This window comes from Alligator mississippiensis, chromosome 1 (assembly GCF_030867095.1).
Source record: "Alligator mississippiensis isolate rAllMis1 chromosome 1, rAllMis1, whole genome shotgun sequence".
Classification (NCBI taxonomy): Eukaryota; Metazoa; Chordata; order Crocodylia; family Alligatoridae; genus Alligator; species Alligator mississippiensis.
Genome location: NC_081824.1, coordinates 4,109,537 through 4,134,929, shown reverse-complemented (window position 1 = coordinate 4,134,929; position 25,393 = coordinate 4,109,537). Strand labels below are relative to the sequence as shown.

The 25,393-nt window shown below is 51.3% G+C and overlaps 1 protein-coding gene across 3 annotated transcripts; it reads right to left on the bottom strand.

Annotated features, from left to right (window-relative positions):
• Nucleotides 1-880: 880 nt before the first annotated feature.
• Nucleotides 881-24,496, bottom strand: LOC106738177 (uncharacterized). Of its 3 annotated transcripts, none has more exons than XM_059728205.1 (3): nucleotides 24,028-24,496; nucleotides 2,753-3,243; nucleotides 881-2,364 (listed from the first exon to the last, which is right to left on the bottom strand). In XM_059728205.1, exons 2-3 carry the CDS (start codon nucleotides 3,238-3,240, stop codon nucleotides 2,217-2,219), a joined length of 636 nt encoding a protein of 211 aa, XP_059584188.1. In that variant the 5' UTR covers nucleotides 3,241-3,243; nucleotides 24,028-24,496; the 3' UTR covers nucleotides 881-2,216. The 3 variants fall into 3 exon arrangements, with proteins under 3 accessions (XP_059584188.1, XP_059584184.1, XP_019338362.1); XM_059728201.1 differs by lacking the exon at nucleotides 24,028-24,496 and adding an exon at nucleotides 12,231-12,732; XM_019482817.2 differs by lacking the exon at nucleotides 24,028-24,496 and adding an exon at nucleotides 3,849-4,723.
• Between the last annotated feature and the right edge of the window lie 897 nt (nucleotides 24,497-25,393).

Below are 25,393 nucleotides of genomic sequence, written 5' to 3'. Positions count from 1 at the left end.
CCCGGCTTGCCGAGCTGGGTGCAGGTCCACAGCCAGTGGCCGGTGAAGGGTGGGAGTGGAAACACGAGCTGACACGTGTGCGGCAGGATCCTTCCTTGCTACCAGGTGTGCTTCCAGGGCCGTGGTCATGCCTCGCAGCCCCCTGCCCAAGCATGCCCCCAGGGCCAAGCTCTATCTGGGGGATGGCAGCCAGAGGAAAAGGCATGCACCCCAGGGTGGAAGGCCCCTTGCTCTGCTCTCCATGGAGGGGAGCAGATCACAGCTTGCTCTGGCAATGGCGTGCAAAACGGGACCCTACCCCAGGACCCCAGGCTGCCCTGTGCTACTGCTGCTGGCAACCACAGGGTGCTGTATGGGGCTGTGGGATAGGCTCGATGGCTTTTAAGCTCCCAGTAAGATGCTTGATCCCCCATAGCTGCATTATTCAACAGGGCTGGCTGTCCCCTCTTAAAGGGACAGACACCCTGTTGCAAGTGCCCTCTGCCAGGCGTAGATCCAGAGGGGTGCAGTGGTGCAGCCCCCCCCCGCTTTGATTCCTGTTGCACCCAAAGTTTAAAACCAACAGCAGTATTTCTATTCAGCAGCAGTGAAGGATTGACTCGACTTCCTGGCTCATGATCATACACCTGACTCCTTTTCAACTCTTCTTTCCACAGGTGCTAATGATCCTCTTGTCTTTTTTAAATATTTTTGATGTTGCACTGGTGAAGTTACCCTTTCTCCTGCATTTTGGCTGCCTGCTGCTGTTCCTGGTAATCTAGCTCCTATTTCACAGGCCCGCAGACTGCTTTTAATGCTAGGTGAAAACATTAACTCAGGTACACAGGGACTCAGGGGTGGAAATAACTGCCAGTGAAGCACCGAAAGCTTGGTCAAGAGGTTCATGAAGGTTAGTTTGCTTTATGAATCTGAAGAAAGATGTACGTTTAAGTCTAATGACTACAGGACTAATGATAAAGCGTCTTTTGATTACTTTTGCTTCTTTTGCTGTGGGGTTTTTATACATAGTATAGGCTATAGCAAGTTAATGAATGTTCTAACAAAGTTATATATATTTTTTTGCTTCAATCTTGAACTGAATAATAGAGCCCCAGGCCCTCAGCATATTAGTAAAGCTTCTAATTGGTTTTTCCTTGGAGAAAGATGGGTGCTGTATTATAAGTGATGATGCTGCACTGCATCTGCACCCCCCTTCTCAAAATCCTAGAGCTGCCCACATCCTCTGTACACAGCCCTGCCCTTAAAGAGCAGGCCAGGCTGCAGCATTGATCCTTGCCTGGATGCTATGGGCTAGATGGGTCCTGCTACCTGCTGTCGGATAGCTGGAGCCTGTGCAGAGAAGGGGCTGGTCGCTACTGCTCACAGAAAGGCTTTGGCAGAGCTGTGACCAATAGGCAAAACTGCTTCTGCAATCCAGCTGTGCAGATTCATCGTGAGGTTGAGGGGTGAGGCGGGTACTGGACGGTCTAGCACATGCACATCCATGAGGAATTTTCCAGGGTGGGGATGTACAGGGAGTACAAGGGACGATTTAACTGCAAGGTACGGGATGTGTCTGATGTCAAGGGTGATGTATTGCAATCACTGTAGGAAAGGAGGGCTGCAAACCTTGCAATGTTGCAATTGGCTGGGGGAGCCCAATATGTGGGCTGTGTTAATACCTTGAGCCGGGCATCCAGCTTGCACCTGGTAGGCCGAGTAAATGCATCATTGGCAATACACGTGTCATGTTAATACTTGGTGGTGGGCATCCAGCTTGTACCTTGTGGACTAATGAGGAGATGCTTCATAGGCAATAAATCTAGCCAAGCCTTCACCGCGGCACCGAGACCGTGGCTATTCTTCCTGCAGTGTCAAGCTCCAGAGAGGACACGTGCTAGCTGCAGCTGAGAGCTACGCTGCTCAGGCATGGAGAGCAATTGGAGGCTCGGGGTGGACTTCAAGGCCAGGCAATGATCAGTCCCCAGGTGTCAATCTGGAATAAGCCTCCTGGGTCCCATGCCCTTATTTCATATTTACCCCCATGGAAGTGGCAGGAAACAGTGGTCGCCAGGCGTGGGCTGCTTCTGCTGATGCAGGACGTATGGGCTGGAGCTGGGTCTCCGGTGCCGGGGAGAGGTTCAGTGCCTCCCAGGACCCGGCCTTGCTGATACATGCAAGCAAAACCCTGCAGACACCTAGATTGAAGGATGTCCTCTTTCCTCGTGACCAGGACCTCAGGATCTGTGGCTGATGAGGGCCACTGCTCTATCCAAGTGCTGGACTAAGGCCCCATGGAGGTCCTGGGAGGCGTCATCCAGCTGGTTGGCAAGGCGGCCGGTGACCCGCAGCATCTGGTCCATCTCCTGGAGGCCTCTCCTCAGCCTGGGCACAGAGCAGGGAGGAAGGGCACATGTCAACGGCAGGGTTTCCAGGGTGGTCCATGCAATCCCAGCAGATTTAGTGATGCCAAAAGGACCCTAGAGCCAGCGTGAGCTGGCAGGACCAAGGTCCATCTGGACTACTGGGCTCCTGCGTCTCAGCCAGGAGGCTCAGCACGTGGAGGACCAACCCAGTGGCTTGTATGGTGAGTGTGCAAGGGAGAGAGATCTGGGATACGTGTCCCATTTGCAGCAATCTCACTAATAATGGGAGTCCACTGTAGCCCCACTCAAGCCATAGAGAGATGCATGCAAATCTCAGTGATCTTTGGAGCCCTTTCAGCCCTTAATTTCTATGATTCAACCCTGGGTGCCGGCCAAGCTGCGCTTACCTCTGTCTCTTCTCCGTCAGATGGAGAGGGTCAGCTCGGGCCACGTGCTCGTCCAGCTCTCTCGTGATCCTGCCTAGGCTCTCAGAGAGCTCCAGGTTTGCTCTTCTGATGCTGGGCAGCACTTTTGAAATGATGTCCTGGTACCCAGGCTGGCTGGCCTCCACGCCGGCTGCTCTCTGAAGGCCCTTGAGCCTGCCGCTGGTGTCCTGGAGAAGGTTCTTGAGATGGTCCAGCTCTTCCGGAGAAGCTGGCGAGGATGTCTTGGCACTTGAGCTGCAGGGGTCTGGGGCGTGGAAGGTGAGGCCGCAAGGGCTGGGGCTCATGGGCTGATGCCTGGTGTCCTCAGGGCTGAGCCCTGCATGGTCCATCACGAACCCTGATGCAGCATCTGAGCCCTCTTCTTCCCCTGCTCTGCTCTGGGCCAGGTGGCAGGAGAGCAGCATGCAGATCCCTAGCAGCAGGCCCCAAGCGCCGCCTCGCACTGTCATGGGCTGTAAGGAAGCAAACACACGTGAGAACTTGAGTCACTCTTACGGCTCGTTTCTGAACCTTTGCAGTGTCTAAGTCCAAAGTCCTGCATGTAGGAGGGAGCAATCCCCTGCACCGGTGCAGGCTGGGAATGACTGGCTGGGCAGAAGAAAAGGACCTGGGGGGCCAGGGGACAAGAAGCTGAACAGCCCTTGTCACCAAGAAGGGTAACAGCATCCTGGGCTGCATTGGGAGGAGCGGTGCCAGCAGATCGAGGGACGTGATTCTTCCCTCTATCCAGCACTGGTGAGGCCACATCTGGAGTCAGGTGTCCAGTTGTGGGCCCCACTACAGAAAGGATGTGGACACATTGGAGAGAGTCCAGCGGAGGGCAATGGAAATGGTTGAGGGCTGGGGGACAGGACTGGTGAGGAGAGGCTGAGGGAAATGGGCTGATTGAGTCTGCAGAAGAGAAGACTGAGGGGGATTGAATAGCAGCCTTCACCTCCCTTCAGGGGGGCTGCAAAGAGGATGGAGCTGGGCTGCTCTCAGTGGGGGCAGATGATGAACAAGGAGCAATGGGCTCAAGCTGCAGCAAGGGAAGTTGAGGTTGGAGATTAGGAAATACCTTGTCATTCGGAGGGTAGGAAAGCACTGGAACAGGTCACACAGGGAGGTGGTGCAGTCTCCATCCTTGGAGGTGTTGAAGCCCCAGGTAGACAAAGCCTTGGCTGGGATGATGTAGTTGGGGCTGGTCCTGCTTTGAGCAGGGGTTGGACTGGATGGGACCTCCTGAGCTCCCTTCCTACCTGAATTTTCTGAGAGTCTTTGTGGCCGAACGAGTCCTCCCTGAGGACGCTTTCCAGAGATGCAGCCTAAATTTCCCTTTGCTTAATTACACCCCAAGTCAATGGAGCCATGCCAATTTACACCTTCTGAGAATCTGGCCCATGCAGCTATGCTGGTCTTTGCCAGCTGAGGACAGGACCCCCTTGCTTTGAGGGAGATGTGCTCATTTATGGTGGATGAAACCAGGGGAAGCTTCGCTGTCTCCTGATCCTGCTCCCCTGGGCAGACGCACGTAACAGGGAACACGCCAGCATCGACCCTGCACCATCGCCAGCTCCCCGGGCCTGCCTGGTGCATTGTCGTCCTCCCAGGTCCCCTTGGTCTGCCTCAGGCAGAGGCTGCAGGGAGGCCTGTGTTTTTAAGGGCTGTGTGGTCAGAGTCTCAGGTTTCCTTTCCGTCCGAACAGCAGCCAGCGACGGGGATCTCAGCTCCGGCTCTGTCGCCTCCGCACTTCCCTGGCAGCCGAACAAAGCAGCTGCAGCCAAAGGGAGCGGTTTGGTTTGGTGCAGTCTTGCTTCTGCCCTGTGAGCGAGGGGCCGCAGCTTTCCAGATAGCCCTTCATGGGCTGCATTGTGCTTTGCTTATACAGGCTCTACCTGGGTCTTCAAAACCCCCAAGGATGGAGACTTCACCGTCTCTCTGGGTAGCCTGTGCCAGTGCTTTACTGCCCTTCTCATGAGAAGGTTTTTCCTAATATCCAACCTCAACTTCCCTTGCTGCAGCTTGAGCCCATTGCTCCTTGTCCTGTCATCTGCCCCCACTGAGACCAGTCCAGCTCCATCCTCTTTGCAGCCCCCCTGCAGGGAGGTGAAGGCTGCTATTCAATCCCCCTCGGCCTTCTCTTCTGCAGACTAAATGAGCCCATTTCCCTCAGCCTCTCCTCACCAGTCCTGTCCCCCAGTCCCACAACCATTTTCATTGCCCTCCGCTGGACTCTCTCCTATGTGTCCACATCCTTTCTGCAGTGGGGGCCCACAGCTGGACACAGGACTCCAGATGTGGCCTCCCCAGTGCCGAATAGAGGGGACGCATCACTGCCCTGGACTTACTGGTAACACCTCCCAATGCAGCCCAGGATGCCATTAGCTTCCTTGGCACCAAGGGTACACTGCTGGCTCATATCCAGCTTCTTGTCCCTTGTCCCCCCAGGTCCTTTTCTGCAGAGAAGGACAACGGGCATCTGTACTCTTGCACTTCATCCCAGGATAAAATGGTTTTTCTCAGGATAAATGCAATGCAACCTAACGGGGCTAGTCCCAACTGACACTGGTACAACTGGGACCCAAACCTGGCCCCTCAGGTGGTATTACATAGCCCCAGGTTCACAGAAAGCAAGTAAGAGCCATCATTCACAGGTGTTAAAGGAGGGCTGGGAAATAAACACGATTTTCTTGAAGGACTTTTTTTTAAAATGCTGGAATATAACTCGGTTGAGGCCCATTTTATTCCAGCTTCTATTGATCTGAAATAAAGGCAGGTCCATATTTCACATAGGGGGAAAATAGAATTTTCTTTCATTTCAACAATAAAAGCAAAAATGCCACCGAGAGGGAGAACGCACCACTTGGGAAGGAGGAAAGGGTTTTAGTCTGATGGTAACTCTTTTTGCTCGCTCTTTGTAGCAATTCTGATTTATATTTATGGAATAGCTTTAATTTTTCAGGAAATAGAGGGCTCAGGTGCTTCCGAATCGATTGTTGCCTGATCCTTACTCACTGGTAGGAAGCAGCAGAGCTCCTCTGAAGTCACCCTGAATCAGCTAGCAGGTTTAAACAGCTAAGGATATGTTGGTGCAGGATGAGAAGCATAAGTATTGCACCCTTTGCTAAAATGCAGCCAGTGCTGGGGTGAAACGTAATGGCAAAACCCTACCAGCGCCATTAGGTTGGTTTGCCATGCTGCTCTGCAGTCAGGCAGATGGCAGGGCAGGGTGGCACCTTATAGACTAACTTGTTCAGAGAGGCTTTTGAAGGTGCTAGCTTACTTTGTGAGATGCTAAGAGCGGCAGAGAGACCTGCCCCGGCAAGGTTGAGGGCTATGCAGACATCTTTCAGTCCAGAGATAGGTGCCAGCCTGCCTGAGATCTACGTTAGTCTGGAGAAGAGAAGCCCGAGGGGGATTGAATAGCAGCCTTCAGCTCCCTGCAGGGGGTTTTAAAGAGGATGGAGCTGGGCTGTTCTCAGTGGGGGCAGATGACAGGACAAGGCGCAATGGGCTCAAGCTGCAGCAAGGAAAGTTGAGGTTGGATATTAGGAAGCACCTTGTCATTAGGAGGGTAGGAAAACACCGGGACAGGCTCCCCAGAGAGGTGGTGGAGTCTTCATCCTTGCAGATTTTGAAGACCTGGCTAGCCACAGCCCTGCTTGGGATGATGTAGTTGGGGCTGGTCCTGCTTGTAGCAGAGGGTTGGACTAGATGTGACCTCCTGAGGTCCTTCCAACCTGAATTTTCTGTGATTTTATGATCTCTGGAGGCATCTTAGGGCCTCACAGCCCTTCACAACACCCCATGAGGGAGTTTAGCTTTGTTAGCAATGGGCACACAGCCAAGGAATAGCTGAGAAGAGTTTTCCCCCCAGGTCTCTGACCAGAGGAGCCTCAGCTTTGCCCATGACAAACCTCTGGAAGAGTAGCTCACACAGCTCTACTTGGATGGAAATCAATGATGCTCAGAAGCTCCAAAAATCAGGTCCTGGGTACCCCAGTTTGTGTCCAAGCCTCACCAAATTGCGTGCATCCTAAAATGCCAGATGTCTGAAATCCTGCATGAACTATCCAAGGTTGAGGGTGGTGAGGAACAGGGCAGAGGAAAGGTCGTGGATGGCTATATGGGACTGAACTGAAAGCAAGAGAAAGAGCAAACTGGGCCTACTGGTAGACTTACCAATGGCAACAGCACGTAGCAAACACACTGGGTACTTCTACCAGCCTTGGGATGTGTCACCCCCAACACCAGGATCCCAATGGGCAAAAACCAGGCTGGTCATGGAGATCAGAGCCACATAGAAGAGGAAATGTCAGAGAGAGAGTAGCCAAGGTCTCTAGGGCTGGAGGGATGGAAACACGCCCGGAGCAGACAGGCGGGTCTGCAAGTCGTAGCAGGATCTGATAGCAGCAGCCGCTCGGATGGAGGGGGTCACCAAATGGGGGGTGTAATGCACTCACAGGGAAGTTTGCTCTGATAGCTGCTCTGAGGGTGATTTCCCTTTCTGTTCTCTGAAGATACCCGTTAGCACCCTGCTTCTGGCTGAGACCATTGCTCCTTGTCTCATAAGGTAGCTGAACATCACCCAGAGAGCAATGCAGCCATGACCTTTCCTCTGTACGTGTGTGTGTGTGAGGGGAGGGGTCCCATAGGAAGTGTGCAATGCATTGCCTCTTGCACACCCCTGGTGAGCTGCCTGTAGCACACGCGGCTGCTAAGCCCACTTTGTCCTGCCAACATTGAAGCAGGGCAGCTTTGTTCTTTGCTTTGCACCCAACATGACCTACGGTCTAGCCTGAGCGGAGCCGTGGAGCTGCGGACAGCCCCTCTGGCTGTGGGCGGCATTAGAAACAGGGGATGCCAAGCCAGAACAATGGGCTCTTTCACAAGCAGCTCAATGACTCGACCCAGACATGAGCACAGAGGCTGATGTTAAGGAAGGAGAGCTGATGCCAGGGATTGGAAGCAGATGCTGCCTTTAAAGGGGCATCGTGTCTTTGGACTTGGCCCTGCAATACATTGGAGTCATGAAATCCCTTTGCAAGAACCTAGAGGTGTTGCTCAGCTCCTCCCCAGACAGCCCTTTCGCCCGGTTCCTGGTGTCTGTAGCCACCTGTTGCCTATATGCTTCTGTGCTTCATCAGGGCAAAGGGCAGGACTTTGCTCTTTGGTTGTACAACACCTAGCACGATGGATCACAATAACCAGTGCTCCTGCTGGGACTTACTGCTGGAGGGTCCTGGCTAGAGGGTCTTGCCCCTCTGCTCAGACCGATGCATTTGGGGTCAGGAAAGGAGATTGGTACAGACTGGGAGATTTTGCAGCATCAAAAGTCCTCTCTCCAGGACCCTGCGGGGTTGGTGCCAGCAGGAGCATTGGCACAGCCTGGTCCCCATCCCCAGCCAGCACCCAAGCAGGAGGAGCAGGGGCAAAGCCCTTTACCTGGGATTTTTTGAGCATATATGAACAACTTTTTGATAGAAGCAGGATGCTGGCGGCTGCAGCCCCGCCTGCTTTCACTGTGCCAGGCTCAGGTGTGATGTCTGGTGCCGTGTCAGGGTGAACTGCATCATTTTGCTCTCTTCCCCCAGCTGCTCAGAACATCTGGGCACTGCTTAGGTTTTAAGGTGAACATAAAATCATAGCACAGCAGGAGTCCATTGAGTCCATCCCCCTGCTCAAAGCAGGACCGGCTCCATCTCAAGCAGCCCATCGCAGGGTTTGTCTAACTCGGGGAGAGTTTTCACAACCTCCCTGGACAGCTTGTTCCTGCCTTCAGCACAAAGACAGTCTTCCTAACCTCCAGCCAACACCACCCATCTTGTAATGTCAGACCGTTCCCTTCCTGCCCAGACCCAGCAGATGCAAAAAACAGTGGGTCGCTATCCTCTTTGTAATGCTCTGTGTATCTGAAGACTTACCAAATCTCCCCTCTGCCTTCTTTTCTCCATGTTAAACAATCCCAGATTGGGTTTCCTGTTTCCAAGGCCTCTTATCATTTTTGTCGCTCTTTCCAACCAGGCCCGTGTCCTTCCTGAAGTCCAGGGCCCAAAACTGGGTGCCGTGCTCCATGTGATACCCAACCCAACCCAGAACAGCTTGTCTTTAGCTCCAATGCAATCTCCTTGCACCTTGCTCAAGTCCTCGAAAAAAAATGTGTGCACGTGCACGGTGCTGTGAGATGCGGGTGCGGGAGCGGGAGCTTTCCTGGCTCTGGCTGTTCAGGCGGCTTGTTTCGGGGCATTGCCTCTTGGATGCAGAAAAGACAACTTGAATCCATGTTCGGTGGCAAATGCTGGGAGAGGGTCACTGGGAGTCTGTCCAGCAATGAGCCCGGCTCAGCAAAACTGCCCAGACAGGGGTAAGCAATGCATGGCGTGCAGCTGATGCCCCCTAAGTCACTACGAAAGGGCGAGTCTCACAACCCCTGTATTTATAGCCGAGCTGCCTTCGCCCTGTGCCAGTTCTTCTCTGTCTCTCTCTACCAACATGTCCTTTTTGTTGTCTCCTTGCCTGCAGCTCCCTCCTGCCGAGGTTGGGCATCAGACCACGTTCCCCGCCGAGTCTGGGTATCTCCAGCTCACTCCCTGCTGAGTCCAGCTCACCCCTGCTAGCAGAGCACCCCTCAAGTTATTCAGCTGTGGGTTTTATTCTTGAACCGGTGTTTTTGCTCTCTGCATCTTTTATCAGCAAAGCCTGCTACTCCCCAAGTCCTTAGCTTAGCTAGATCTTGGCATAACTCTGCAATTATCTGGCCCCTGCTCAAGGACCCGTCGATTGACACTGAATCCCCAGCCTGGTATTGCCTTGTCTGGGGAAGGTCACTGCCTGGGGGGGGGTCACCTAGCCGTGCCAGGCTCATCTGGATGCCATCGGTTGCTTGGACCCTTGTCAGACTGGCACTTGTCCTGGATAGGGAGACTGCACTAGTGGCCTTGGATGATGATCCCTGCCTGGCGATAGGGGAAATTGTGCCCTGCTGATCTTCGTCTTTCTGTGGTCTCGGCCTTCAGATGTGGCTCAAGCGCTTACAACACCTAATGGGTGTTGAGGGGGCAGCTCTAAATGGGTCCTGCCCTTTCCCAGCAGGGGGGTCCCAGTGGGTGGTGATGGGACTGCGTCATTTTGCTAATTGGCTGATCTCCAACCAACATCACCTGTGTTGTAATTCCAGCCTGTTCCTTCTTGTCCTGTCCCAGGTGACATAAAGAACAGTTGATTGCAGTCCTCTTTGTAATGAATCATACAAAATTCAGGTGGAAGAGACCTCAGGCGGTCACATCTAGTCCAGTCCCCGTGCTCCAAGCAGGACCATGAAGTTTTCTACTAAATACTGCCTCAGTTTTCTCTTCTCCAGGCCAAACAATCCCAGTTCTTCCTGCCTTTCCCATAGGTCCTGTTTGCTATGCGGAAAGGCTGTAGTTCCTAGGTGTCGTTTTGCTAAGACAATGGATTTGGATAGGATGGTTTGGAGAGGGCTGATCCTGCCTCTGGCAGGGGTTTGCACTACATGTGACTTCTGCAGGTCCCTTCCAGCCCCACTTCTCTAGGATTTCTAGTAGAAACCCCTCAGGACCTTTCTTGTAGGGTCGCCCAGTCCACCTTGTCCTGTTCAATGTGTGTCTGAGGCTGCTGTGCACGACCGTGCGGAGGGGGGTGCTGTCAGGATGCTGAGGGCACCCCGCTCTACCTCTGCTGCGCCTCTCCCCCTGGCCCGCAGTCTCAGCGCCTGGCTGCTGCCGGGGATGGGATGTGGGGGAATTGATTGAAGCTGAATCCAGACAAGACGGAGGAGACCACTCGCTCCTGGATCCTCTGCTGCATCTGCATCTCCAGGTGGGGACTGCGGCTGGCAGCTCCATCGGGTGGCACGGCTGCGGTCCCTTCTCCCAGATCATCACCAGTGCTCTTGTAACCTCAAGGCCACAATCCTGCAATGTGCTCTCCATAGGGCTGCCCCTAAAAAACATCTGGAAGCTGCAGCTGGTGATGGAGATGGGTCCCCAGGAGCACATCACCCCAGTGCTGCAGGGTCTGCACAGGCTGTCAGCAGCTTTCTGGGTGCAATTCAAGGTGCTGGTTTTGACCTATAAGGCTCTTCTATCCCTAAGGGTCCATCTTCTCCCCTATGCCCCACTGCAATTCCTAAGGTCAGCCAAAAGCAGCCTTCTGCAAGTACCAGTAGTTACTAAGTCTGCTTGGCAAAAAATGCATAGGAGCTTGCTCCCTGCAGTCGCTCCTCAGTGCTGGAGCATCCCTCCCTCTCGAGACCACCAGAGCCGGAGCCTGGACATCTTGCAGAAGCACTGTAAGACCTTGCTGCTTGGGCTTGGGCAGGGGTTTAGCAAGCACAGCTTGGCTGGGATATTGTTTATAGAGAGGCTCTGTTTTCTGTTGATTTTCTAGTTGTTAATATGCTTGAGTGACCGCAGGCAGAGGCTGTGTCCCTGCTACAGAAGAAGGCAAAACCCCCCAGTCTGTACCAGTCTGACTGGGGGGGAAATCCCTTCCTGACCCCAGTGCAGCATCAGTCTAAGCCTGAGCTCAGGGGCAAGACCCTCCATCAGGACCCTGCAGGGTTGGTGCCAGCAGAAGCATCCCCATCCCCAGCCTGGGCTACAGCAGCACCCATCACCTCTGGAGGAGGCTTAAAACCCCCCCAAACCAATGCCCTGACATGTAGCAGCAAGGGGGCTGATGCTCTCAGAAGCTCCACTCTGTTCAGGATGCATCTCATGGCTTTGGAAAGGGTCCGTTTCTCCACAAAGCCAGTGTTCACACCTGTTCCCTTTAGGCTTCTGCAATCCTAATTCTCCCGCGTTTCACACAAGTGGGTTAAAAAAGATTATCTTCACAGTACAGATGGGGAAACTGAGGCATGGCACAACGAAGCAACTTGCCCAGGAGCTCAGGCGGGAGTAGAGCAAAGGTTCCTGGACCCAGAGCTGTATGCTTTATTCACTGGGCTATGCTGACTTGCTGATTTTAATAAACAGGTCTCCAAACCCATGGCAGGCTGCTTGCAAATACACTTGTTCACCTCATAAAGAAACCCAAGTTTCCTGCCTATGCAGACACACTCCCAAATAGTTTCCAAAGTCCCCCCCCGCCCTCCCAAGTTTGCCCCGATCTGACAAAGGGGCGACAATCCCTTTCTGACCCCAAATGTGGTGATTGCTGTGCAATGCAAAGCCTGTTCCCTCGGTACTGTACATCCAGAGCTGGATTAACCCTTCAACGGGCCCTAGGCGAACAAACTCTGAAGATGAAATTTTTAGATGCCTCTTTTTTCACTCAGTAATTATAACATGTACAATCAGTCTTTCTTCACTTAGAGCCCTAGGCATGTGCCTAGTTTGCCTGTGCATTAATCCAGACCTGGCTGTATGAGGCTCTGATGGAAAGACAGACCCGATCCCAGAGCCCCCTCCTCCCTGCCCTAGCATCTCCGACTCACCATGGCAAAGCACTGTCCAAGCCCTTCCAGTCCAGGCAGCCGGGCTCCCCTAATGCACAGAGAGGAACCTGCTCACGGCTCGGGACCCCCGTCTCCTACGAGCCAGGCGCTGTTGACCAGCACTCCTCCAGCCCTGGGCACAGCGTGCATGTTCCCTCATCCCCAGGCAAGTGGCCCAGGCAGTGCACTTGGCATCGGGGCTGTGCGTGAGTGAGCTGGAAGGCGCCGGCTGGTGCGAGCAGCTTCTGAGTGAGGCTTTTTGATTTCTTAAACAGCTGTGGCATGCTCGAGACTGACCCCCATGCTCTTAGTTCAAAAGGAAACCAGGAGCGTGGATGCGCCTGGAAATACAACGGGGGAGGCATTGCATTCTTGTGCCCCTGTGTAATTCAGCCTGGCTTTGCAGTGCGGAAGAGGAGCCGGGAATCCGCTCCTGGCCTGCTGTCCGGTGCAGGGCACCAAAATAGCATCGTCAAAGGAAGTCACACGGAAAGAGCCCAGCCAAGAAAGAGGATAGGAGAGCCAGATCTGGAAAAGCAACGTCGTGTGAGCCCGACTGACTGGGCCTGCAAGTAGATATTGTCTTGATCTTTGCATAAACCATTTTATCCTGTGCAGTCATGCCTGTTGTTCTGGGATAAATCCTAAAAAAAAGTTTCCCCAATAAGAGGTTGCCTAAGTTATCTGAGGATATTGCAATGTATGATTATCCTGGGATTGTATCTTGAAGCAACGGCAGAAAAGCAGCGGTGCCTTCAGCTGTCCTGCTGGGTGTACACATCCATCTCAGGATATTTTTATTCCTGGATAAATGCAGGTACAAGTAATTCAGAGACAAATGCAGCATCTGTTCCTAGTCTGTGATCAGTACTCTGCAGCCCCCAGGCCAGACCATCTCAGGGCTCTGCACCCAAGCCGAAAGCAGCTCCTATCCTAGCTGCTAAGGGCACAGAGCGCTCCAGTGCCGGTTCATTCGGCATTTGCTGCTATGCACCAAGGGCTAAAGCTCAGCTGGGGCAAACCAGCCCATCTTGATTGATTTTGGTGAAGACATGCTGATCCACAGCAGCTGGGAATCTGGCCCATCTGCACAGAGCCGCAGTGTAGACACATCTGGAGAGGCTGGGGATGAAGAGCTTCTGCCATTTAGCAGAGGAGGTCTACCTGGCCTGACCTTCAACCAGTTACTTACAGGTTGGAAGCACCTGGGATTACTTCCATGAACTGCAGCCACCACCGGTGACTTTTCTTATCAAACTAGAATGGGTTTTCAAGGTTGGAGATCCTCTCTGTTCCCCAGAAGGGTACATCTGTACTGCTTCCCCGACGGTCCATAGTTTCATAGTTTCATAGTTTGTCTGGTCGGAAGGGACCTGAGCAGATCATCAAGTCCAACCCCTGCCATGTCAGGAAAGGATGCTGGGGTCAAACAACCCCGGCAAGGTGTTCATCCAGCCTCCTCTTAAAGACCCCCAGGGTAGGAGCCAGCACCACTGCTCTTGGAAGTTGGTTCCAGATCCTAGCCGTCCTGACAGTGAAGTAGCGCCTTCGGATGTCTAATCTGAATCTACCCTCTGCCGGCTTGTGACCGTTATTTCTAGTCACTCCTGGTAGTGCTCGGGGGAACAGGGACTCCCCCAATGCCTGCTGGTCCCCCCTGACTAGTTTGTAAATGGCCTCTAGATCCTCCTCTGCCTTCTCTTGTGGAGGCTGAACAGGTTCAGGTCCCGTCGCCTCTCCTCGTAGGGCCTGTCCTGCTGCCCTCGATCATGCCCTCCTCTGGACCCTCTCCATGCTGCCCACATCCCTCCTGAAGTGCGGTGCCCAGACCTGGATGCAGTACTCCAACTGCGCCCTGACCAGTGTCACGTAGAGGGGGAGGACCACCTCCTTGGACCTGCTCGAGATGCATCTGTGGATGCATGACAAGGTACGGTTGTCCTTCCTGACAGCATCCCCACGCTGTCGGCCCATGTTCATTTGGGCATCAATAATGACTCCAAAATCCTTTTCTGCCTCTGCACTGACGAGAAGGGAGTTCCCCAGCCTGCAGGTCTGCTGCTGGTTCTTCCTCCCCAGGTGCAGCACCTTGCACTTGTCAGTGTTGAAACCCATCCTGTTCTCATCCGCCCACCCCTGTAACCTGTCCAGGTCCGATTGCAGCCTATTCCTCCATTCTAACATGCCCACGTCCCCCACATCTTTGTGTCATTCGCGAACTTGAACAAGGTGCTTTTCACCCCCTTGTCCAAGTCACTGATGAAGATGTTGAACAGCGCGGGTCTGAGGACCGAGCCCTGGGGGACCCCACTGCCCACATCCCTCCAGGTCGAATAAGACCCATCCACCACCACTCTCTGGGTGCATCCCTCCAGTCAGTTAGTGACCCATCTGACTGTGTAGGAATCAACACCACAGTTGCCTAATTTTTTAATGAGAATGGGGTGACAGACAGTGTTGAAGGCCTTCCTAACATCCAGAAAGACTGTCCACTGCTACACCTGCATCTAAGGATTTTGTTACCTGGTCGTAGAAGGCCACCAGGTTGGTCTGACAGGACCTGCCTCTAATGAACCCATGTTGGTTGCCCTTGAGCATAATCTTCCCTGCTTGCTCCTGGCAGATGTGCTCCTGGAGGGTCCGGGCAGCACCCTCTCTCCAGCTCACCCGCTCAACCTGCTCTCACCCTACAGAGATCAAATCCTGACCTGAAGCCACTCTACGGAGGTCCCTGTCCCCATTCTCAGGCATGCCAGGGACAGGGAGCTTAAGACCAGGGGTGCGGGACATGCGGGGAGCTTCCACGCGGCCTGATTTCTGTATGTGGTTCCTCTAGAATAGGATCAGGTGGGCTCAAGAGCAGCACCCTGGGATCTCCAGGGCAGCTGTGGGATACATCCATGGTTTCTCATGCAGGCCCATCAAGTCCTGACCTACCAGGAGAGGATGCTAAATCAGGGGATCAAACTCATGCAACCCTGATGGGTGGATGAGTAGCATGGGGCTGGTGCACTGGCCAGATGAGTGGTGTGGGGTTGGTTTGCAGGCTGAATCAGGCCCACAGACTAGCCCTTGTGCGTTAGATCCGACACATGGGACTTTCCAGCATGGATGCAGTGTGCTGGTCCAGCCCTGCGTGTGCTGCATGCAGTGTGTGCACTGGATCCAACACTTGGGACCAGTCCAGGCATGCATTGCATGCAGCATGCCAGGTCCAGTCCCTGACTGGTGAGCAACACCATTGGTGAGAGGATAGGGCTCTGCAGCCTGGATCCAGCCTATGGCCCATATCTTGGATATCCCTGTTGCAGAGACAGCTGTCCCTGCTGCAGAGATGCACCCTTGGCCAAAGCTCATTCGTATTATCAGGAGACAGGGGCTAGAGAGAGGGATGGGTCCATTGATCTAACAGGGCTACTTGTTCTCTAGCCCCCTGACGCTGGATAGACTAGAGACCCCCATACCCCCTGATGCTGTCTTGCTAAGGCTTCAGCAACACTTTAGGAAGACCTCAGCTTCTAGCAGGCCTCTCACCCCCTTCTCCATAGCTGAGCCTCTTTCTCTCTGTTTCAAAGCAAGTTCTCTCCTTCCTGGAAGCAAGCACCAGGCTGGGCTGGTAAAAATACAGTGAGCAGGGAGGGAGTTTCAAGACCTTTGCAAACCATACGTGGAAGATGATATGTGACACAGCCCCTAGGAAGACAGGGAGGTTTGAAGGGATAAGGGGGCAACCAACTGGGACACACGCAAGGGTAGTGAGGTCAGGTACAGAGGAACGGGGAGCTCCACGGTGACTGGTGATTAGTTTTCTTCTGGGATCATTAGCATCTAATTGGTTTCTGTAGCTATTTGGTGTATAACACTGGTATAAAGGCTCTAAACATGCTCTCATAGAATAAGAGAACCATAGAAAATTAGGGTTGAGGGACCTCACATCTAGTCCAACCCCCTGCTCCAAGCAGGACCAGCCCCAACTACATCATCCCAGCCAGGCTTTATCTAGCTGGGTCCGAAACACCTTTAACTAGTGGGTTAAAAACTGCAAAAAACTACAAATTTTGTCAAAGCATCAACATTGTCCTGGGCAGAGCTGAAATTTTGAAGAGGGGGCTGCAGATGGTGAGGGGCATTGATTTCATATATCTATGCATCTTCACATCTAAAACCACACTTATTTTTCTTTGGTAAAAATTAGCTTGATTAACAGGCTAGGGGCTCGGGGCTGCATTATCCCAGTTAAAATCAAAGCCCTAACAAATGTAACTTCATGGCCTCCAAACACATGGCAGAAACCAAGAGTTAAAAAACAAACGGCAGGGCTGTGAAATAGGAGGTCCGTGACCAGGAGCAGCCAACAGGCAGCAGCATGGCAGAACAAGGGCTTGCTTGATTGGTGGAGCACCAAGACCATTAAAAAGGAGAGGGGACATTAACACCTGTGGAGTGAAGAGTTTAGAAGGAATCAGGCAGATTACAAGGAGCTGTGAAGTCAAGTGACTCCCTCTCTGCTGCCTGACTAGAGATGTGGCTGTCACTGCCGGCCAGTTGGTGTTAAATTTTGGGTGGGCCAGGAATCAAAGGGGTGGTGGGACTATACCAGTGCACCCCCCAGATCCATCCTTGAGTGTCGTCACTGATAGTGGGGGGGAGGATGTTAAGAGACAGAGGAAGTGCGATAAGAAAGGTATGTAGGTGTGAGTGTGTCTGTGCCTGTAAGGTCTTAGGGAAATACCCAATTGTGAGAAATAGATTATAAAATAGTTGGTGAATAGCCAGTAGTAGTAATAGCACCTTTCTGCATGTAGCTGAGACATGGGCAATGTACCAGAGACACCTCAAGTCGCTTGAGAAGTACCATCAGTGCTGCCTGTGGACAATCCTCTGCATCCAGTGCGAAGACAGATGCACCAACATTAGAGTCCTCTCACAAGCAAACACCACGAACATCGAGGTGATGATCACCCGACATCAACTTTGCTGGGCCGGGGAAAACATCATCCAGATGTGTGACTCCAGACTCCCAGACCAAGTTTCATTCTCCCAGCACAGTCAAGGGGCACACTCAAGAGGCGGGCAGAGAAAACACTTCACTTAAAGCCAGTTTGAAAAAAATGCAATGTGGCCATCAACTTGTGGGAGACGATCACCCAGGACCGCCCCAAATGGAGGAAAAGTCTGCTGCAGGGAGCTCAAGACAACAACAAGAGATGGAAAAACAGGAGCTGCAGAAATGGCATGTCCAGGACCCAGAGCCACCCACTCTGCATGGAAACAGGTGCCCAAGTCGCGGCAAAGTCCGTCATCCTGGATCAGCCTCATCAGATTGTCTTATTGGACCCACAGACAAGAAAATCAGGGAAGGCAATCATCCTCGACCGCAAGGGATTGCAGTGTAGTAATATAAGCTGTAAAAATCGTGCATGTGCATAGTGCATAGTGCACATGCAAATAACAAAAGGTATAAACTCAGTTTGGGAACAGAAGGTCATTGAACTACTGGACTGCTGGACTACTAGACTACACGCCTGAATGTCCCAGCGAGACCCTGAACCGGTTGATCAACAGCATAGGGAGGCAAGATTCGCTTGCAAAATCACTAGTGCATCTCTTAGTATAGAAGTGTTTGGCGTATGCCAAAGAAATCTGCATTAGTGGAGTGGAAATGCCTGTCCTTCGACCATTCTTCCTCTCAGGAACCCACTGATTTCCCAGCCCAAGGGTTTGAGGTAACACCTGATGCAAGAGGGAGGTGCCATGACTTCCTATAAGGAAACTGCCAGAGATGCATCATCCACAGACCTGAAGGAGTCCAGACATGACTTGGGGTTGTAGCTCTGGGCAGTTGCATCCTGGTGGTGGGTTAGAGGATGAGACGGATGCAGGGAGACATGGGGTAACTGGTGTGTCCGAGCCTGGTCTTGCCGGCTCGGACGACAGAGCTGAGCTGGGAATGGGGAAGAAGGTGAAACCGCGGGTGTTGCTAGACTAGTGGAAGAGCTGTCGGGCATGGGGAGGGGTGAGGAATTAGCATGGGGACCCAGGCCATAGTAAAGGACTCAATGGTGTTAGCAGCTACCGCGGTTGCCCATTGCACAAATGGCAGAGAGGAGGCTATCTATGTATTTCTTTTGCTCTGGGGCAGGCAAGAGCAGGGGATTTTTTTGTAGGGTGAAGTTAGCTTTTCCCTTATTATCACAACATCCCCTGCTTGGTGCTAGAAAGAAATGAGACTCCTTGGGTATGTTGGCAGCAGAGGCTTGTGCTTTTGCACTGGGAAGAGAAAGGATCATGGCCAGATGCAGGCATAATCTATCAGGTTGTTTTGCCCGCAGTTGGCAGCAGGCAGATGTGTTATATTCCAGCTAGGGCTCTGGCATTTCTCTCTCTGAAGTCATCTCTCAGGCGGAGGAGTCTGGCAGGCGAGGAGCCCAGATCTGCGCCCCTGCAGTTCATAGCTGGCACACAAAGCTTTGATGGTCTTGCAGCCTCTCTTCTGGATTCCCAGCAACTTCCCTGCCCTCTGTTCCTCTGCTCCTTTTTGATCCCCGCAGACCATAGGCGAGTTTCAAACACTTTCATCAAAGCAGCATGTAAAGAATGAATTAGCTAAGTGCTTCTCGTTAGCTGGTTATTAGCAGCTTTGCTCCAAGCCAGAGAGAACCCAAGACTCCTTTCAGCCAAGCTGAACGTAGCGTTGCAGAGGGACCGGCTCTTCTGTGCTGTTGTGTGCAGGTGCTAGCGTGCCCGCGTGTGTGCTCGCCCACTCGCAGGCACACCCGTGCACATCAAAGGTATAAGGCCCTGATCAAAACCATATGCAGGTCAGTTAGGAGCTTGAACAAACTTTGCAACTGGCCCTCTGTGCGGTACTAGTCAAAGCTGCTTTTCCAATGGAAGGCTTAAAGGTTACATTAGACATGAAGCTTTTGTCTGTGCCAGGAAAAACAGGGCCTTTAATTCGTCACCGGGAAAGATCATGCAGGAGAAACCGGTGGGTAAGCGAGACACAAGCAGCTCACCACTGTGGGGACAAGAAGGTTGTGAGTCCAGGTCTGGGTGGGTGGATGGGCCTAAGCTTCCCAGCTGGAAACAGAAGGTCTTGTAGGTTGGAGACATTTTTGCATGGCTGGTGAGGACATGATGGGGGAACTGGGCTGATTTAGTGTGCAGAAGAGAAGACCGAGGGGGATTGAATAGCAGCCTTCACCTCCCTGCAGGGGGGCTGCAAAGAGGATGGAGCTGGGCTGGTCTCGGTGGGGGCAGATGACAGGACAAGGAGCAATGGGCTCAAGCTGCAGCAAGGAAAGTTGAGGTTGGATATTAGGAAAAACTTTCTCATGGGAAGGGTGGTGAAGTAGTGGAACGGGTTACCCAGAGAGGTGGTGCAGTCTGCATCCTTCGAGTTTTTTAAGTCTTGGCTGGGATGATGTAGTAACTGGGAGCAGGGGGTTGGACTAGATGTGACCTCCTGAGGTCCCTTCAACCCTCATTTTTGGTGATTCTGTGTCAGCTAAGCCTCGTTGGTGCCCTGCTGCAGGGTACGTGAACGTGGGGCTGTGCAACTGAGGGGGCAACAAACTTAAAAGTCGTCCGAGGGTAAAGCTTTCTTATGCATCTCAAATGAGATCAGGGAAGTCACAGCTACGCGACATCTTAGAAGTTGGGAGTTTGGGAGGATTTTGAAAGAAAAAGGGTTTCGGACAGATATGGCTAAAGCAGCAGTTCTCACCCTTTTTAGACTCAAGATTATCAAAGAATTATAGAAAATGAAGGGTGGAAGGGGCCTCAGGAGGTCACATCTAGTCCAACCCCTGCTCCAAACAGGACCAGCCCCAACTGCATCATCCCAGCCTAGTATTTGTCTAGCCGGGGCTTCAAAACCTCCAAGGATGAGGATCCCACTACCTCCCTGGAAAGCCTGTGCCAGTGCTTCACCACCTTCATCATGGGGAAGTTCTTCCTAATATCCAACCTCAACTTCCCACTGAGACCATTGCTCCTTGTACCTCCTCCTCATTGAACCTTGAGGGCCCTCAAGGCCCATGTTAAAAATGCCAGCTCTGAGCTTTCCTCTGGTAGAATTGAAGCTATCCTTGGCATTCCCAAACCTATCAGTAGAAAACAAATAAGGGAATTCCTAGGTGCAACAAGTTATTGTAGACAGTGGATCCCGGGTTATGCCGCTTTTACAAAACTCTTGCAAGCATTTACCCGTGATACCACCCCGAAACCCCTACCTTGGACTCCTGAAGCTGAGCAAGCATTTGTGGCCCTTAAACAAGCCCTCACTGTTGCTCCCGCTCTTGGACTCCCTAATTAGAGGAAACCTTTTACCTTGTTTTGTCATGAACGGGAAGGAGTCGCTTTAGGAGTACTCACTCAGCTGCATGGTGAGAAGCATTGCCCAATTGCGTATTATAGTTCTGCCCTTGATCCCGTGGCTGCAGGATTTGCCCCTTGCCTTCGTTCAGTGGCCGCTGCCGCTTTATTGTTTGAAAAGGCCGATACTCTAGTTCTAGGACACTCTTCAACAGTTGCAGTCCATGCTGTAACGGCTCTTCTTCTGAAGGGCAAGACTCAGCATATTTCCAATTCCCGTCTTACTAAATATAAGAAACTTTTGCTGTCAGCTGCGAATGTAATCTTAAATCGCTGTTCAATTCTGAATCCAGCGTCACTTCTGCCAATTGCCTCTCATGGTGAACCTCATGATTGCCCGTCTGTCACAACTCAATTGTTAACCCCTCAAACTGACCTCAAGGACATTCCTATCCCAAACTCTGACCTCGTTCTGTTTGTAGATGGTTCCTGCCTTAGAAATGATGCAAGCAAGTTGGTTGCAAGATATGCAGTATGCACTCACTATGCTGTTTTAGAAGCCTATTCCTTACCTCAAGCTCGCTCTGCTCAAGTTGCTGAACTCATTGCTTTAACACGTGCCTGCATCCTTGTGAAAAAACAAATCACAGCCATTTATACTGACTCTAAGTATGCTTTTGGTGTTGTTCATGATTTTGGACAAGTTTAAAAAACAAAGAGGATTCCTCACTTCATCAGGAGCCCAAATCAGTCATGGTTGTTATATCAAAAAAAACTTTTGGAAGCTGTTCAATTGTCCTCTGCTATTGCCGTTGTTAAATGTAAAGCTCATGAAAAACCCTTTAATGATGTCACACAAGGAAATGATCTGGCAGACCACTCTGCCAGAAATGTGGCCCTTTCTGGCCCACAGGCTCCTAACTCTGTTCTTGTTTGTTTTTCAGCAAACCAGTCTCTCTGGCTAGCCTCTCAAACCTAGCCTTTCTTCAAGATCAGGCCACAAAAGGGAAAAAGATGGCTGGCTGCGTGCATGGTGTTCACTGCACCCCGACTCTCTCTGGCAGTCTCTGGACGGCCGCCTGGTAGCACCCAGAGAGCTTTTGCCACATCTTGCTCGTCTGACTCATTCAGAAGCCCATACCAGCATGGGAGGCATGATTGCTGCAGTACAAAAAGTTGGTTTGCCCCAAATTTTCCTTCCATGGCACAACAGTACTGCAGCTCCTGTCCCATCTGTTTAGCTCACAACATTGGGCAACGGGTTAAAAGGACACCCGCAGCCCATCCCCCTGCATGGGGACCGTTTGTGAACTTGCAAATTGATTTCATGCAACTACCTAAGTGTTGTTCTTACGAGTACATTCTTGTTATTATTGCTATGTCCTCTGGATGGGTAGAAGCCTGCCCATGTGTACATGCTGATTCCATCGCTGTAGCAAAAAATTGCTCAAAGAATTCATCCCTAAGTTCGGATTGCCCCTTGCAATAAATAGCAATAGAGGCACCCATTTCACAGGACAGATAGTAAAAAGCATCTGCCAAGCACTCAACATACAGCAACACCTACACTGTCGTTATCCACAGTCAAGTGGTGCTGTAGAATGTAAAAACTCAGATTTAAAAACATGCATTTCAAAGATCTGAGCTGAAACAAGTCTCAAATGGCCTGATGCACTGCCCATTTCTTTTATGCACATTAGAAACACCGTCAACAGAAAACACGGTTTAACCCCTTATGAAATACTCATGGCATGACCCATGAGAATGCCGGCTACACCACCTGTAGCCCCACACCAAGGAGACCTACAATTAACTAATAAAACTGTGCTAAATTATTGCAAAGCATTAATGAAGTGTGCTAAGTCTGTTCATTCCCAGGTCCAAGAAGCTTTACCTCAAGCACTGGATATTCCTTGGCACAACCTTGAGCCAGGAAATTGGGTCTGTGTAAAGGTTCATCAACGGAAAAACGCTCTTCAACCCAGATGGAAAGGACCCTTTCAAGTGCTTCTGACCACTAACACTACTGTTCATTGCCAAAGTCACCAGACGTGGACTCACGCCTCGCACTGCAAGAAGGTATCACCTCCATTGGACCCCAAAGCAGCTATATTCCAACCAAGATTGAAACCTTTCCCTGAGGCCGAGGACAAAGACCCTCAAGACCTCACGCAAGCAAGTGAGGAGTATCAAAGCACAAGTGATAGTAATCTCATTGATAAACCTAACACCCTGATCCAACTAATTCCATCAGTTGGAGAGCCAAGGTATCATCTGAGTCCTCAAAAGACGTAAATGTTTCCATTTAAAAGATCCCCACCTCGACCCAGACCCAGAGCCGAAAATATCAGCCCTCTAGGCAACCGAAACTCAGAAAACGAGAAGAAACTTTGGTTGCCCTCTTGGGTGTGGATAGTAGTAGGATTTGTCCTACTAGTGTGAGTATTATTCGTTATTAAAATATTTTGTCCTTTCTGTTTTTGAGACTAAATCAATGCTATTGACATCAAGGCGAACAAAAAGACAATGAAAACCTGAAAAACCGCCTGCAGAGGCAAGCCAAACAATACCTGCCAACATGTTTTGTATAATAAGACTGTTCATATTACTCTTTAGCCTTGCCATTGCCAGTTTATTCTAATGTTTAATTGCACTTCCTACAAAGGGTAGCTGTAGCCTTAAATGCTTCTGACTGCTGGATTTGTGGACTCACCCCCAGAACCCATGATAAATTTTTTTACAAAAGTTAATAGAAATAGAAGTGTGAGGCTGTTAAGTCTCAAAAGTGGGGACTGTGGGTATAAAAAAAGCAAAGGCCTTAAACTTTGATCAGAAAAGGGTTATAAAGATAAAACAAAAGGCGTTGTGTAAAAGTGTGGGCTAGGAAAAGAGGAAGAATGTCTGGCCTTGTGGTAATCAGCGGTTACTGAGACAGCAAGAAAAGAGTTTTGTAATAAAGAAATGAAAATAATGTTTTTGTAACTGTTACCGCAGCTAGGTTTCTAAAAATTTCACTATATGTTGTGAATTGTAGGTGACTGTTAAAAAGGTATATAAGCCTTTTGCTTTAACGTTTGGGGGGGAGCCCCCTCCAAGTGCATGGTGAATCATGTCACTTTGGGCCCCTCCTACAGCTGTAGCTCTATCCAAATAAAGCTTCAGCTGACCTGACCCAAACGTTTGCTGGGGCAAAGACTATCCAGAAGGAATATTCACCCGTCAGACTTCTGGGCAATCCTTGCCTATAGTTAGGGAGAAACTGCCCCCAAATGAGCAGGATTGCAGGATGATCCACTGAAGGATCGTTTCTTTTGCTTGCTTGGGTGCATACGATCCAGATGTGATACTGTATTGACTGGGCCTGGGCTCTGTTCACATCTGGCAGCATTTATGGCTCCAAAGGTATTTAGATACTTAACTTCCTATGGGGATAAATCAGATAAACCCATGCCTAAATCAGTTCCAGGCCCCTAAATACCTGTGTGCATCCGGCTGTATGTTCCTTCCTCTGCTTAACTTAATGAAGAAGCAACATTTGTTGAAGCGAGGGGTGGGGAAAATCAATGCGAGGCCTGTGCAAGGTAGGAGTGAAGACTCTCCAGTCCATTTTAGCCCAGGTACTTCCTTGTGCCATCGTCACCACTGTAGTGTGTGAGCATCTTTCAGCACGTGCCTGGCATCGCTCCTGTGCTTTGTGCGTCATTGCCTTCCCACAGGAGAAGTGTGCCATGGAGCAGCTTGTTTGAATAAGCTCTTCTTGTAACTGTTATGGAGGAGGTGGATTTTCTTTCCTGTTTTCAGGCTTGTTCGCTTTCATAAAAACTCAGGCTGCTGATTAGCTCTGTGCCAGAAGGCAAGGTCCAAGCCGGCCCCGTGAGCAACGAGGCGAGTGAGCGTGAAAGCAATGTATCCTTGCAGTTCAACCTGAATTTTTAAATGGGCAATTAAAAAAAAAAAAGAAAAAAGATGCATTTCAGGTTGGCTGCAGGATGGCTTGATACAGTGTCCTTGGATTAGGACGAGCAAAAAAGTTGTTGCCGACAACAGGCTGTGATAAACGGCGCTCTTGTGTGCTCAAGGTGGCAGGGAGGAGGTGACGGAAAATTAAGGACACATCTCTATTAACATACAAATCATCATAATGGTGTGGGGGAGGCTTGTCTGCACTAATAATCTCAACCAGACCATCTTAATGTTATTAACTAATACTAGTGACGGGTTCAGGGTTGCAAAGACCAGGCAGAACAGAGGCATGCAGATGCCCTAGAGAGGCTGGCGATATGCAAGGCATAGAGCAAAATAAGGTTCAAGCTGGAAAATGGCAGCAGTGTGGGATGGGAAGGGGGAACCCCGGAAGCAACACAACCAAAAATGTTCTAGAGGGGAAACTGGGCAGAAATTAAATGTGAGTACAAGATCCAGTGTCCTCCAGAGTCGTATAAATATTTTCCAGAGGCAGCTGGACCCAAACGTCCTTTAGGGCAGGGCGAGTGGGTGGGTGAGTGGGGTGTGCTGGTGATTTGGTTGCTATATCCTAAAATGGACCAGGACAGCAAGGGTACAGCAAAGCCTAGCCATGCCTCCTCAGCACTGACACAATGCCGCGGGCCCACTGAAGGCACCGGTTCACAGCGCTGTGGAGTTGGGAGTTGGAAACATTTCAGTTCAGCTTTGGTGCAGGGGAAGCCAATGCAGACAGGGCCAGATGTGGGCTGGGAATTAGGAGAAGGTCCCTCGCCATCGAGCAGGGAGGATGTGAATCAGCTCTTTAGTAGGCAGCGGGCACGTTGGCACATGCAGTTACATGGGCGCACCCGTACTGTGCGGTAACTACAGTGACTTAT